Source organism: Pezoporus wallicus, unplaced genomic scaffold (genome assembly GCF_028554395.1).
Source record: "Pezoporus wallicus isolate ANWC-B61680 ecotype Strahan unplaced genomic scaffold, APGP_CSIRO_Pwel_v1 contig_6814, whole genome shotgun sequence".
In the NCBI taxonomy this organism is placed as follows: Eukaryota; Metazoa; Chordata; class Aves; order Psittaciformes; family Psittacidae; genus Pezoporus; species Pezoporus wallicus.
This window is the reverse complement of record NW_026639755.1, coordinates 1,344,527-1,358,539: the sequence shown is the minus strand read 5'-3', so window position 1 is coordinate 1,358,539 and position 14,013 is coordinate 1,344,527. Positions and strand designations below refer to the sequence as shown.

General features: G+C 42.2%; 1 protein-coding gene across 1 annotated transcript in view; it reads right to left on the bottom strand.

The window, feature by feature from the left end:
* The window catches only part of POLQ (DNA polymerase theta), a 52,494-nt gene that overhangs the window by 12,085 nt on the left and 26,396 nt on the right, over window positions 1–14,013 (bottom strand). Inside the window, exons 16-23 of the mRNA XM_057415949.1 lie at window positions 10,287–13,441; window positions 9,223–9,366; window positions 8,462–8,658; window positions 6,763–7,003; window positions 5,142–5,335; window positions 3,394–3,531; window positions 1,841–2,015; window positions 1,230–1,365 (exon numbers count right to left, since the gene is read on the bottom strand). Coding sequence (XP_057271932.1) covers window positions 1,230–1,365; window positions 1,841–2,015; window positions 3,394–3,531; window positions 5,142–5,335; window positions 6,763–7,003; window positions 8,462–8,658; window positions 9,223–9,366; window positions 10,287–13,441 — 4,380 coding nt within the window. The remainder of the gene's footprint in view (window positions 1–1,229; window positions 1,366–1,840; window positions 2,016–3,393; window positions 3,532–5,141; window positions 5,336–6,762; window positions 7,004–8,461; window positions 8,659–9,222; window positions 9,367–10,286; window positions 13,442–14,013) is intronic.

The following is a 14,013-nucleotide window of genomic DNA, read 5'->3' as shown; positions in this document are numbered from 1 at the left end:
TTCTTACAAGAGGAAAGAGTAATAATAGTAAGATAAAAGACAGTTTGGACCGAAGTTCGGAAGGCCTATCAGACTTGGGCTGTATGGCAGCTTCTTTTGTGCCAGAAGTCCTTTCTGTGCCTTTACAACTGCCCTTTTCCCTAACACTGTGGCTGCTTAATTAAGGAATGTAGTCCCAAGAGTCAGTCCGAGAAAAAGACCTCTCTCAATGTTCAGCAAGCAGTCCATGCTTTTGATGGTGTGCTGCTCTTCAGAATCCACCTTACCCCCCAACCATCCTGCAAAGCTGCTGCAAGCCTTAGCACTGCTAGAGCAACATTTCTGCCACCATGGCTAGGCTGGTTCTTCTGAAGAGAGATGGACAAGGTCCTGCTACTCCTGAGTTCTCTTCCCATGATCTACTCAAGGCATGAGGATGTTAAACATGTAGAGGTAGGAAAAGAAAGAAGAGCCAAAAGCTTTTCACATTTCTCCTATCTTGCTATGGGAAAAAAGATGGGAAGTCACTCAGGTGAGACGTGGGACAAGAACTTGAACAGAAAGAGAAACTGAAAGGACAGAAAACCACTACCAAGTCTGAAGCCCCAAAGCTCATAATCTAGCTGCTAAAAGATCCACCTTGATATTTCATCAGAAATTCTTTCCTCACAACTGTTTAGGCACTGGCATGTAATGCTGTCAAACCAGGGTGTTTGGTTAACAGACACCAGATTTAGGTATCTCTTTCTGCTAACCTGATAGCTTTTGCAGGATCATTAATACAAATCAAATTATTAACAAAGAATGAAAAATAGATTTACCAATGCTCCCTTACACAGGGGGCTGCACAACATAAAAGAGAGAAATTTTCTTCTGCTCCTTCCACAATATCCTATCCTCTTTCAGATTAGCTCTTAAGAAAGTCAAAACAGACCCTAACGTCAGTTTAGTTCCTTTTCGGACTCAGGTTTCCACCCAACTATTGGAAGCATAATGCTAATTTCACTGTAGGATTACATGAAGGACCTCAAAAAGCAAGTGGCTGCATGGTGCCACATGCTGTTAGCATTATTAGGTATTCCATGTATCACTGAGTTTTCGGTATTTATTCCTCTGAACCTGTAAGAGAAACACTGAGGAACAAGTCAACACTGACACGACAGCAGCCACAGGTGAAATCACAACAGAGGAATTTGACAATCACAGTAAGATCAGAAGAGCAGGCAGAAGCTTTGCCAAGATCCTCCTACCTGGCCCCAGAAACAGCACAGGAATTAACATTCCCATGGGTTCGGGAAGGTGGGCTTTCTTCAACCACAGTTGGCATTTCAATCTCAAAATCTCTTGGCACGTTCTGGATATTTGGCTCTGTGAAGGTTATTCGACCTGAGAAAGAAGACAAGGCAGAACTAAGTAAGGGTCCAAAAGGAGTCTCTCTAACTTAACACAGCTGAACACACATCTGCATCTCCAAAAACCAAGGGGCAGGAGGGCAGGACAGGACATGACCGCTGAGAAAACTGAAGGCAAAACAATGTGGATTGAATGGGCTTGAGATGGTTCCCCTGCAGCATTTCTGTAGCACTGATAAGAAACTCCCAAATCCAGAAGATCTTCTGGGGTCAGAGATTTACATGCTAATATAGGCAAGAAATTAATAATCCTGCTCAGTGAACACAAAAGCTATTTTAACACACCTACGCTTTCAAATTCACGTCAAATACTATTTCAGTATTTTCATTTGATTTAAGTAGAGCGGGCTTGAGTTTCCATCTTTTCCCATTGGAAAGCTGCCCCCCCACCCCCCACCCCCCAAAAGAAAAATCATTAAGAAGTAAGGATTATGCACACTTTTCTTTACCTGTAGCTGTGTGAGTCTGTGACACTGGATATATTCTTTCCATTCCTAATGCAGAATTCAATCGCTTTTCCCTCTGTAGTGGGAACACCACTTTAGTAATGGCATTGTTGATCCTCCTCCATTCCAGTATCAGCCCTGGCAATGGGTGAAGTTTCTTTAATTTCTCCAAGACATCCTTGTGGGGAGAAAAGGGCACAACTATAATCAACTGCCTTTAAAGCTTGGTTTAGAAAGGTTCTGCAGGAAAAAGTGACTCCTTCACCCACCATGAGCTTCGAGTGTCACTACCTTAAAATGAGATGGATATCCCCTGCAGTTATGCCACCTACACCTGGGCAATCAAAGCACCATGAGACACAGCTGCAGGTTGTTTACACAGTCACTTCCCTTCGGACTTTTGCATCCTCATCACCCCTTTGAGTCTGCACCAACCAATAAATCATGTGAAATGATCAAATAAAGCATCACTTGCCATAGGTCCCCTACATTGTCTCCTCTTGTCCAGCGTTAATGCTTCTCCTCCAGCTTCTTCTGTATTTTTCTCCCTGCTCTCTCCTATCCGTACACCAGGAACATATAAAATGAAGCCCTTGACCATGCTCCTTGAAAGACAAAGCTGATCACTAGCAATCAAATCCTTTCAGTTCAATCAGAACACAAAGGGACTAATGAGAATTTCAAAAGGCAGTGGCACACCAACACCTTAAAATAACGCTGTTTTTGTGTGCAGCAGGCAGCTCACCCCTCCATATCACCAAAGAAGGAAATCCTCACTTTGCTTCTTGCTGTCTGCTCTGCCACCACCACTGCACTCACTTCATCACTGCCACTTGAGTTTCAGAAATCAATACTTGTCTTCCAAGCACTGACTACACTGAACAAGGGGAAACTAAGAAAACAACACAGATTAATGAGTCCTGAAAACAGGGAGCACATATATCTGCTAATATCACTTGTCTGGCAAGAGAGCTCATTAGCTCGCAGCAATTGGTATTAATGCAACTCCACAATATTTATCAACTAGCAAGTATGTCAAGAGCCTTCACATATATACAAGCTTTTGATATACTAAATTTGTTAAGCCATCAGATCAGCCATTTCGAAGCACATCAGATCAGCCATCTCTAAAGCACAAGATACAGATATGGTCGTACCAGGCAGTCAAAATACTGGATTTATCACCATGGTATTTAAGTACCTTTCAAGCTGATGTTGAAAAATTCTTCTCCTATTGGCTTTACAAAATTATTGTGCTATTTTGGTCTTACATGTGGTTTGGGAAATCAAATTCTGCCCGATTCATTCTTATTGATGCCTGCTATTTATAGTCATGTCCTCACTACACTAAGGCTTTAGGAGAGCAGGAGGAGCTAATGGCTGCTAGCAGAGAAGGTAGAATCCAATTTGAATTTCCAGTGGTAACTGGAGAAGCAAAAGGCAAGTAAAATGTATTTTCATTTAAGTCAGCATACCCAACTCTGACAGATCCAAGCAGCAAATGTGTGAAGCAAGAGGGAGTTATTTGTACAGACCGGAACCCAGCTTTACTGTACCTTGGTTGTACTCAACTGCTTGCTTAACCTAAGCCTGTTTCCCTTAGCAGTTGTTCTTCTGGTGTAACCCAGAGTTTTCTTGTTCCCTTGAACCTTCACATCTCCATTCTGTGGCAACTTCAGCTCCAGGAACAAAACCTGGAAAATGTCAGCATTTCCTTTCAGTTTCTGCATGCAACACGCAGGAGAACACAAAAACCAACCAAGCATTGAAACGACAAACACTTGTTCCAACCACAGGACAGGATGAACTCTTCAGGTAATTAAAAAGCTAATGAAGGATCTCTGCCTTCACCACCATTCCTTCTCATTTTAATTAACTACAAAATGGAATCTAAAACTCTCATTTTCTGAACGCTTTGAGGTATGCTTTCAGAAAAGGTAATTACCTCCATCCAAGAAGTAAGGTTACTGCTGACAGGCAGCTGTAATCAAATGTGATGTAAGATGACTGAAAGTGGGAAGAACATTGGTGGAAAAAAGAGGTGTTAGTAGGGAGCAGGCTTCAGAGCCACGGGAATGGCACAGGAGGAGGTGGGCATAAATATAGAATAGCCGGAATATTAATTTTCCTAAAACACTGCCAAGAACTGGAAAATGAAGTATCTGCTCACTTAGTGACAGACAGAACATGGGTCTTCGTTTTGCATTTACGTAGCATTACACACTATTTAGCAGCTATTGTGCTGCATTTCACAGCTGGCAGAAAGGAATAGAAGCGGCAGAAAGGTTTTATCTTCCTCATTTATAGAGCACGAAACTTGTACTGACACAAAATTAGAAGGGTAAAGCTCTACTAACCTACACAAGATACTTTACATGGTTCCGCATGGGAAACAAGCTTCTGTAGTTCAGAGAACAGCACATCTGAGAAAACTTTCCTTTCCCTTCCCCATGAGGAGGAGTGAAATTGGAGCCAAGCGTTATCGCAGCAGTTCCAACTCGCACTCCTGTCACCCAGCAAAACTGCATTTGCAAAAAGGGAGAATTATTTCCGTAGAACTTCTTTTAGTGGTGGCTGCTTGCACATTTTGACTACTTCCATATGAAGTATAGTCCCTCAGCAAGCAATTAGTATACAGACAAGAAAGAAATGGGAGGAAAAGCATGCACAGCGATTAGAATCTATTCCTACGGTTCCATGCAACGTACATTAATAAATATATATTAAAGTCCTTCAGGAATAAATGCCTTGCTAATTTACACAGAAAACTTTGTTAGGCTTTAAAAGAAACCAGTTCTATACCAGTTCTTAAAATCAAACAGTACTTGATTCAGTTAAAGCAGTCTTTCCTCCTCTTTCATGCCTGTGTAGGGACCAGGGTAATACGCAGCTTATTCAGTACCATTCTCAGACTCGAACTACATGACATCACATCTCATGTGGAGAGCACTGGTATTGCAAAAAAAGCTTCTCTAGTCCCGCACCATTCACCAAAAATATTCCAGAAGGCATTTAACTGTCAGATCATCGGAGAAGCACTATGAGAAGCCAAGGTCCTCTCTAACATGCTTATTTCCACTCGGTTTTTATTTCCAACATGCTTACTTCCACGTCAGAATGATCAGTACCAAGCAGGAGACACAGAGCATCTTGCAAGCTCATCATGAGCGTACAGACAAATCAGCTCTGAGCAGCACTCAGTTTGCATTTTGTCTTTTCCCCATATGCAGTCCCCTCAAGAACGCTTTTTTCCGACCCTCTTGGGGGCAAAAGTTCTCCCTCTCCTGCCCTAACCCCTACATACCTCTGCAATGTCATCAGGGCTGGTCAAGGAGAAGCTGTGGCCTGCCAGCTGATACGCCTCGGTCTCAAGCTCACTCAGTTTAGCTTGCATGACTTGTTTCTGGGTTTCATATGCCATTGTGCTAAAGCCGATGCCATTCAGCTCCAGCAGAGCCAAGCAGTAATGGGAGGGCATCTCCACTTTAGAAAATACATCTGTAGTAAGTAAAAATGCCAAGAAAAGCTTTTATAACCACAAAACCAGATCAACTGCAGTAAAAAACCCCAGAACTGGGGAATCCTCAGGTTTTTACATCCTGAATGTCCTGACACACTGAAATCTTTCAATACAGATTTAAATACTTTTGTTTCTGAACTATTTCATAGTAATAAATATTTCATAATAAGTATTCCAGAACTTTGTAGCACAAAAATATTTATGGGAATAACAGCCTTTTTTTTTTCCCCTAAGAAATACACATCTCTTTGTACTATCAACATCTTGTAAACCATAGACATGCTTAATTTAAAGCTTTCCAACTTGATGCACCTCAGAGCAGCTTCCAGTATCTGAAGGGGGCCTACAAGGAAGCTGAAGAAGGACTCTTCATCAGGGACTGCAGAGATAGGACAAGGGGTGATGGGTTCAAACTGAAACAGTGGAAGTTCAGGTTGGATATAAGAAAGAAGTTCTTTACTGTGAGGGTGCTGAGGCACTGGCACAGGTTGCCCAAAGAAGTGGTAAATCACTGGCAGTGTTCAAGACCAGGCTGGACGGAGCCTTAGGTGACATGGTCTAGTGTGTGGAGTCCCTTCCCATGGCAGGGAGTTGGAACTGGATGATCTTGAGGTCCTTTCCAACCCTGACTATTCTATGATCTATGATTCATTCCACCACCCACATCTTTTAAAAATGTTCTAAGGTTTAATTGTCATCATCAGAAATGATGTGGTAAACTTGCAAGGCTTCAGTAAGACTGGACCCTCATCTTAGGCTTTGGATATAACTTAGGGGCAGCAATCACAAAGCCCACCAGTAGTTATGTGCTTTTGGGAGTTCCTTTTGCTTGTTTTTAAACAGAGACAAGCACTCAGCAAATCTTAGTGTAAACACACTGGATCGTTCACTATAGGAATCAGAAGCTCCATGGATGCAACACCTACACGGCAAACAATGCTATGTGGGCAGGCAAGAAGCAAGAAACTCCTTCAGAAAACATCTGAGGATTTTAGGAATTGTTTGTGACAAGGAAATGCAAAAAGTTTAGAAAATTTTCATGAGAAACCATAGACAGACCCACAAGTCCCCTCAGAATGGCCAGAGGACTAACCTGGGACATAGAGATCAGCTTGATTCAGAGACTTAGAGTAAGACTCTGCAACTGCTTTAACCAATGGAACTGGTGGATATTTGGGATGTAAAAAACTTCTTTTAATACAAAATTCAATTTTAGGGTGTTTTTTTTGACAAAACGGATGTACTTCCAAGGGAAGCTCCCTCTTTTCTCTTCACAAATGGTTTGCCACAGAATACACTTAGAGAAGAACTTCCACATCTCCTCTCTTCACTGATCATTCAGCCTGTCGTAGGACAGCTACCTTTACCCTCCATCTTTGCCCCCAAGTGGAGTTGCTCTCTTTACCTGTCATATTTTCCTTCTGTAATTCATTATGGAGCTGGTTCATGACATTGAAGCAAAGCACAGACTCTATCGCTGCTCTGTACCGCCCAGAATGGTCTCCGCTGGCACTAAGCCCCAGGCTCTGCACCCCTTGGCCGGTGCCCACCCCTTCCAGTAGGGGTAGCTCGCTGGGGAGAAAGTTGGTCACCATGTTGTGGAGTGTACGTTCCTTAGAGCCAGAATCAAGCAGCCAACACGCAACCTTAAGAAGGGAGACCTCCATGAGACCTTTTTTCCATTTTAGTCATCGCACCAATTTTAACTATTTAAGTGCAGGTTAATATAAGGTCAAAGTGGAGGTTATTTTGTCTTCATTTGGCAGGCAGACTGGCACAACTTGTGAAAATTTACATGATTTCAGATAAAACCTTCAAGAGGGCATAAGTCACTGAAAAGCTTCATTCTCACCCAGAGTTGAAAACCTTATCCCCTGTCAACTAAACACATCTAGAAGTGTTGGCCTGAGGCTTTTTTCACTTATTCAAACCTAACACAAAGGGGATTAGATGCGAAAATCAGAAGCAAAAACATGTTTAATCTGAAAACTGACTTTGTAAAAATCAGAACTTGCTGTTGATCTAGAATATTAGTCAAGCTGAGCTCTCCTATGTTTTACACATCAGCACTAGTACCAAGAATTCTATAAGGCAAATTTTATTCACAGTAAGCCTCATACCTCCCACTGTCTTCAAAGCTATTTCACTCACAGCTATATCTCAGTTTCTTGTGTCAAAATAGGACAAACATAGGTTTCTGCACTGTCTCTACCATGCAAGCAGAAGCTAAAAACCATATGTATACATATAGGGTGCCAGGAGGGATGAGTATGTATATACTCATTGCATCACTAAAATGACCAAATATGAATATGACTTCATTTAATACAAGAAACGGTGCAGAGAAAGGCACAACTTTTACTGATCTTTAAATATATCCTAAAATAAAAATATGTCAGTATGAAAAGCTAAGTTTGTTCTTGTGTTGAATACCTTAGCTACTTACCTGCAGATTTTAATACTGACATTCTGCTATCCAGCCCAAGTGGGATACAAGCTCTTAAAATCAACACTAGAAAATTCGATGCATGTAGAGCGTTTCCTAACAAGGACAAGAAGGTGCTTTTACCTCTTTCTAGTGTTTCTTCTGAGCTACAAATGGTAACCAAACCTTTTGAAATTACATGTACACTTTGTTTTGAGAAAATAGTGGTAGCAAGGTGGTCCATACTCATAGTGGGCAAATCTTTGCTTACAAAGTGTTCTGCTGTTATAATCAATAACCTGACCAGAAGCTCTTCGCCATTTCAGTCCCAGGCTTCTTATTGCAGCAAAAGAAGAGGTTAGCCCTGTCCACTGGTACATGGGAAAGAGTTAACTTCATCCTCCCCACACAAGCAATCAGGTGTAAAAGATGAATGTGTTAACCTATCACTGAACCTGCCCTGTTTCTCCTGCTGGCACCATGAATACAAATAGCAGAAGTCTTCTCTAAATACTGTTATAGATTTCCCACTGGAAGAAAATGTCACTAAACCTCTTGAGAGGTGTGAATATTCAAATCACAATGACAGAAGGAACAATACCAGAAGGTATTCCTATCTTTCCTCTTGTGTGTTTAAACTAGTAGTTTTACCCAAGCTAAATTTCTTAATCCTGCAAACCTTTGGATCCTCAAAGCTTCCTTCCAAGGAGATGCCACAAGCCATCAGCAGAGTCTTGTAGTGTTGAATAAAGTTATACATCACAAGTGAGCGCTCCTCCTGGGGCTTCTTCTGCAGGTACAGCTGCAGTTGATACAGTCTCTCTGTTACAGACAGGTTTTTGTCCAGAGGTGGTGGTGCCAAACTCATGCTGATTTCTAAGGCAGGAAATACAAGCAAAAGTCCTTTTTTTACCCACTGCGTGATAAGAAAGGCAAGAGAAAAATCTTGAATGCAATCACCTAAAGCACAAAACCTACAGTATCTATATGGATATTACATATTTTAATCAAACCAGACAAGGCTCTGAAAATAATATGCTGTGTCTGTACTACCAAACATGAGGCAGCATAGCACAGACTGGGTTATAAACCAGCATCCTAGTGTCGTATTTCCTCTGGAGAGAAAAAACTGGAAGAGGCTGAAAGAGAAAAGCACGTAAGCTAAAAAGAAAAGGGGAGTAACATTTTAGCCATATGCATGCTCAGCAGTCCAGTGCTTGAGCCAGTTACCTGGCCTTATATGGCAGCATGGATGCTTCCACAACAGCATGTTGAAGGGTGTTCAAAGCTTAAGATTGCTGAATAATCTGGCTAAATTACTTCATCACACAACTGAGCTGCACTTGGGACACTCAAAACAATTCCAAGAACCTAGCTACTGAAGGTACTTTCCTGAACTGCAGTGTCAGGTAACACAGTGCAGCCTGACCACCCACTTACCAGTCTGGTCTTCTACCTGCTGCAAAGAGATATAGTAGGCATCTTTTCCACCCCAACATACTGCCAGTCCAACTACCAGGATGTCTTCAGAGCCTTGGACAGGAAATCCATCATCTTTAACTTGCATTCGCTGAGGAGAACTTGCTAAAGAAATCATTTTAAAGTTACAATTATTAAATGGCATCCATAAATACAGAAGAGATTGGATCCGGAATAACATGCAGTTAAGGCTAAATTTCTTACTTTCATTTTCATGTATAGTGAGAAAAATCCGTGTTTCTTTTGGGGGAAAAAATATCACAGAACCAAACCAATTTAGAATAGCAAAACTTTCTCTTATAACAGAAACAACCACTCAGAGAGCATTCCTGCAAAACTCCAGCCTTTCCTGGCAATCTCTTCAAGAGCTGAAACAGAAATATATTCCCTCCTTCTACTCTGAAGGACATTTCTCATTGCTCTGTCAGGTAAGGAACACTGTTGTTGTTGTTGTTATGGCAATATGACAGCAAAGAATCCAACTCTGCTTAATCTTGTCATTTTAAAGGAAGAGTATTTCTATAAAGCAGCAGCAGCAGCAAACTGCAGCATATGAATACTCCTGTGGAAAAACTGAAACAATACTGTAAGAACCCAGAGGCTGATGTGAATTTCACACATGCACATTGAACCTCGGTTAAGAGGCAATCCCACAAGTAACTCCGTGGAGACTCTGAGCAATCTGTACAGTTTACTGCTGGATATATTATTCATTTTAAAAGATCCTAAGATCGTTTCTGACATGGATAAAGGGACTGCACAAGCCAGACACAATGAAACGTTAATGTTTAGATGCTCTCACATACAAACAAGCTGCTAACACTTCATTACTATTAACCAAAGACCTACTAATGAAATGCTTGACCCTAATTCTCCTTCCTCTGCTAAGACTCAGCTGGCAATATCCAATTAATATCAGTAATCGTGATCCTTTTTTTTGCAGTCCCCTTCCTTCTCCACTCCTGCTTTCAGCTGCAGATGCCACCCTGCTGTTCACAAAATAATACCCTGAACATGGAACTGACCTTGCCTGAATTTACCACCAATCGTTGATTTGGGGGACAAAAGACATTTTGTCCTTTCACATGCCACTGAGATGGAGAATCTGCTCTTCTCCTTCCATTCTGCAATAAAAGTCTGGAAAAGTTCTTTGTCGCTTGCTACATCAATGATAGTGAAACTTTCAGCACTTAGGGGAACAAGTGGAAAAACATCCTGAGAGAGCTGCAGTGAAAAGCCTTGGTCTATAGTGGAATCATCTTTTATCTCATCAGTCTCAATTGAGTCTACGCTTCCAAGATTGCCCTGGAGTGTTTTAACCTGCTGCTCTGCATTGTCCTTGCTATTCTGCAGTGGCTGAATCAGCTGCCCTTCATCCATGCAGGTGACTTGTCTCTTCCTTGCAGATGTCACAGGGAGAGAAAAAGAACTCATCCAAAAAAGTTCTTTGCAGGGTGCTGGAGGAATAAACCCATTGTTACTGCCTGGTGGAGGACAGGATGTTCTGTTGTTTCCTCTCAATGGAAGTGTTATGCAGTCTGTTTTCTGAAGACCCAAGTTTTCTCTTTCATTTTCTTTAACTTTGACAGAGCTTTCCAAACGCTGGCAAGTGGGCACAGGCTCTGGCTGACAACAGCCAGATTCTAAACCTGGATCTTGCTCTTGATTAACAACAGGAGCAATTAACTTTCCTTTCAAACAGGAGCTTACTGAAAGCAGTTCAGTGCCTGAGGCACTAGGCCATTTGTCTAATACATCCTGCAATCCTGGGCTTAGTTCAAATGAGTGGTCAGTCCACACTGCTGGATGGGTTTTCTTGTCTACAGTTTGATGGCTTCTCTGGAGCTTCTCACTTTGATCTCCTACTAAAGCCTTTGGACAAGGGTTACTGTTAGAAATCACTGGGTTTCTTAATCCTGACTGACTGTGAAACATAGAAGGAAGATCTCCCAGAAAAGACGGGGAGTTTGCATGATCTAAAACTTCAACTATTATATCAGAGAATGCTGGAGACACACTGGTAGGCTGCACAGGATCCTCATGCTCTTTCTGATTGCCACTGACATCAAATTTATTCTGAAGAGGCTTTAGGTTCTGCAAAAGACCATCTGGAGGAAGCAAAGCCTCTTGCTTCTCCACAGGGTCCTTTTTGCCAGCTTCCGTGATGTGAGCAGCTGGAAGGTCATTGACATTACCAAAGCTATCATCAAACAGCAAGCTATCACTCATATTCAGGCTTGTTTCAGCGACAGGGTGGCATTCTACTTGTACAGCGTGCTCCTTACCAAAAGGGGAGGTTGCTTTATTAAGGTCTTTAGACACACTCTCTCCTTTTGCTGACTTTTGGGTCTGGAAATCTTGCAGAAAGCTGTGTAGCTGAGAGTCGGTCACTGAGAAATCACTTCCTAAATGGAAACGTGCAGATTCTGCTTCCTTCACTATGGGCTGTAAAGTAAGGCCCCCAGACTCCAACGATTTATTACTGCAGGGCTGAGATGTGGTTTTTGTAATATTATTTGTTGTGATAAGACTCGATAAGCCCAGTTTCCTAAGTGTTGCAGCCAGCTTTTCATCAGGAGCATTATCAGTCCGTGAAGTGCTCAGTTTCTTGGGGATTTCCTGCTGTGGCACTGCGGCCAGCTCTGAACCTTGTATTCCCTGCTGTCCTGTGATTCCAGCTGCTCCCTCCTGTTTTATTAGCATCTCAGTTTGAGTGTCCAACTGGAAGCTATCTTCAAAGTCTCTACAGTCAGAAAACAGATGAGAGAATGGACCATTACGAACTTCACCTGCATTGCAAACACCTCTGGATTTAACTAGAGAGTCTTTAGGATGACTGTTGGCTTTCTGCAATGCTCCAGCTTGTGGCAATACTCCATTGAGTTTCTCATTCCCATTTTGGCCACCATTCTGAATCTGAATACGGCAGGATTTGTCCTCGCCAGGACAAAAATGCAGAGGCTTCTGTATCCTGCTGCCACAATGGACATGGCTGCTTCCAGAGCAGCTAGCAGTTACATTACCATGGACTGTGTCTAAAGCCATCTGCTGCTTACCCATCATCATCTCAGCACATCTTGCATCTGCTTGTATTTGACTCATTTCATTCTGCTTATCATCAGTATTGGTTTTCTGTGTCCTTGCACTGCCAGGTATTACCAGACTTCCTGCAGTACTATGTTTCTCCACATTAATGTGTGCAGTACCCTGCAATGTACCAGGTGCCTGCAAACACACTCTCCCCTTAGGCACACCTTCATTGGTGGTGGTAGGCTCTGGAAATAACTCTTTCATTTTATGTTTCCTCTCAAGGTTCATTTCCCCCATCTGTACAGAATTTGAGACTTGATGACCTCCAGACCCTGTTTCCATAAACTTCTTACTATTTTGGTCTGAAAAATGATTATCTGTTTTAATGGTGGGGTGGAAAGCAGGTGGCTTTGGTATGTCTATGGTAAGTGTATTTGAATCTTCAAGAAGTGACCTCTGCAGTTTTGAAGCAGTATTTCTGTTCCTAATCCGGTTTAAATGCACATCCATGCTTTTTAGCAACCTGGAGACTGAAGACTTTGTTCTCAATGCTGGTGTTTTTGCTTGTTCAGTAGGGAGTTCTGGAATTGCTCTCCCAGAATCCAGCTTGGGTTTGACCGGAGAAACTCTTCCTACATTTTCATTATCTCCACACCTATTTGGCCGTTTCCTAGCACTGCACACAATATCATCACTGCCTTCCTCTGCTCGAGCCTGTCTCCTGCCTGGGAGTTCACTCTCAAATCTAGAGTTTTCTGTACTACTGCTTAGTCGCCTTTTGTGCCCTTTTTTACTAAGGGATAAGTTTCCATTTTGAGAACTGAGGCCATTACAATGTTCAACTCTGCAGCCTTTCTTGTTTAACACCCTCGAAGACTCAGAAGACTGCTCTCCACTCGATCTATGTAGTCTGTCTTCCAGTTCTGGCTCACTGCTGATCACAGAAGATGTATCAGTCTCAAGAAAAGACTCCGGGTTCCATTGTACTCCCATCAGTGCCAAATCCTGCTGGAGAAGTCCCCTGGCTTCCTCCACAATGCGGGAAGCTGCTTCTCTTTCAGTTAAACCTTTCATTCCAGCCATCCAGATGCTGCGCACAGTCCGACGCTCCTCTGCTGATTCTTCATCTTCATCCACAGCCCTACGAACACTATGGGAAAGGTAACAGACAGATGTAAACATTTATGTATAAAATAACAAACAACACAAGGAGATGGCACTATTCTCCCCAGTCCCCTTTCATTTAGTTTCACAGCTTCCTAGCTTCAGAGCAGCACTATATCCAAAATATAATGCACTTAATAGGAAATAACCAGTTATTTCCTATTAACTGGTTCAGTTTTCTATATGTGAATTGATACTGGTTAAAGATATTACTGCCTGTATACCCCAGAAGCATTCCCAGGTTTCCGTGCCCAAGCGTGTACCCCAGATGAGTCCCACCTCCCTCCTAGGAGAAGATTCACGCTCTGAATCAATCCTCCTTCAGGCACTGTTTTCCAAAGCAAGGAAACTTCAGAAGCATGAACCAGACAAGTGTCATGGCACAGTCCAACAAGTACTTGATCAAGGAAGCTTGTCATTGCACCAACATGAAAATCACAAGAGAATCTCAAATGATAATACAGTAATAAATCATCATCTCCTTTGATCATACGGTGGAGCCGCCTTTCAGAGGCAGTAAAAAGTCTTCAGAAAGCATTAACAATTCACCCAAGACTG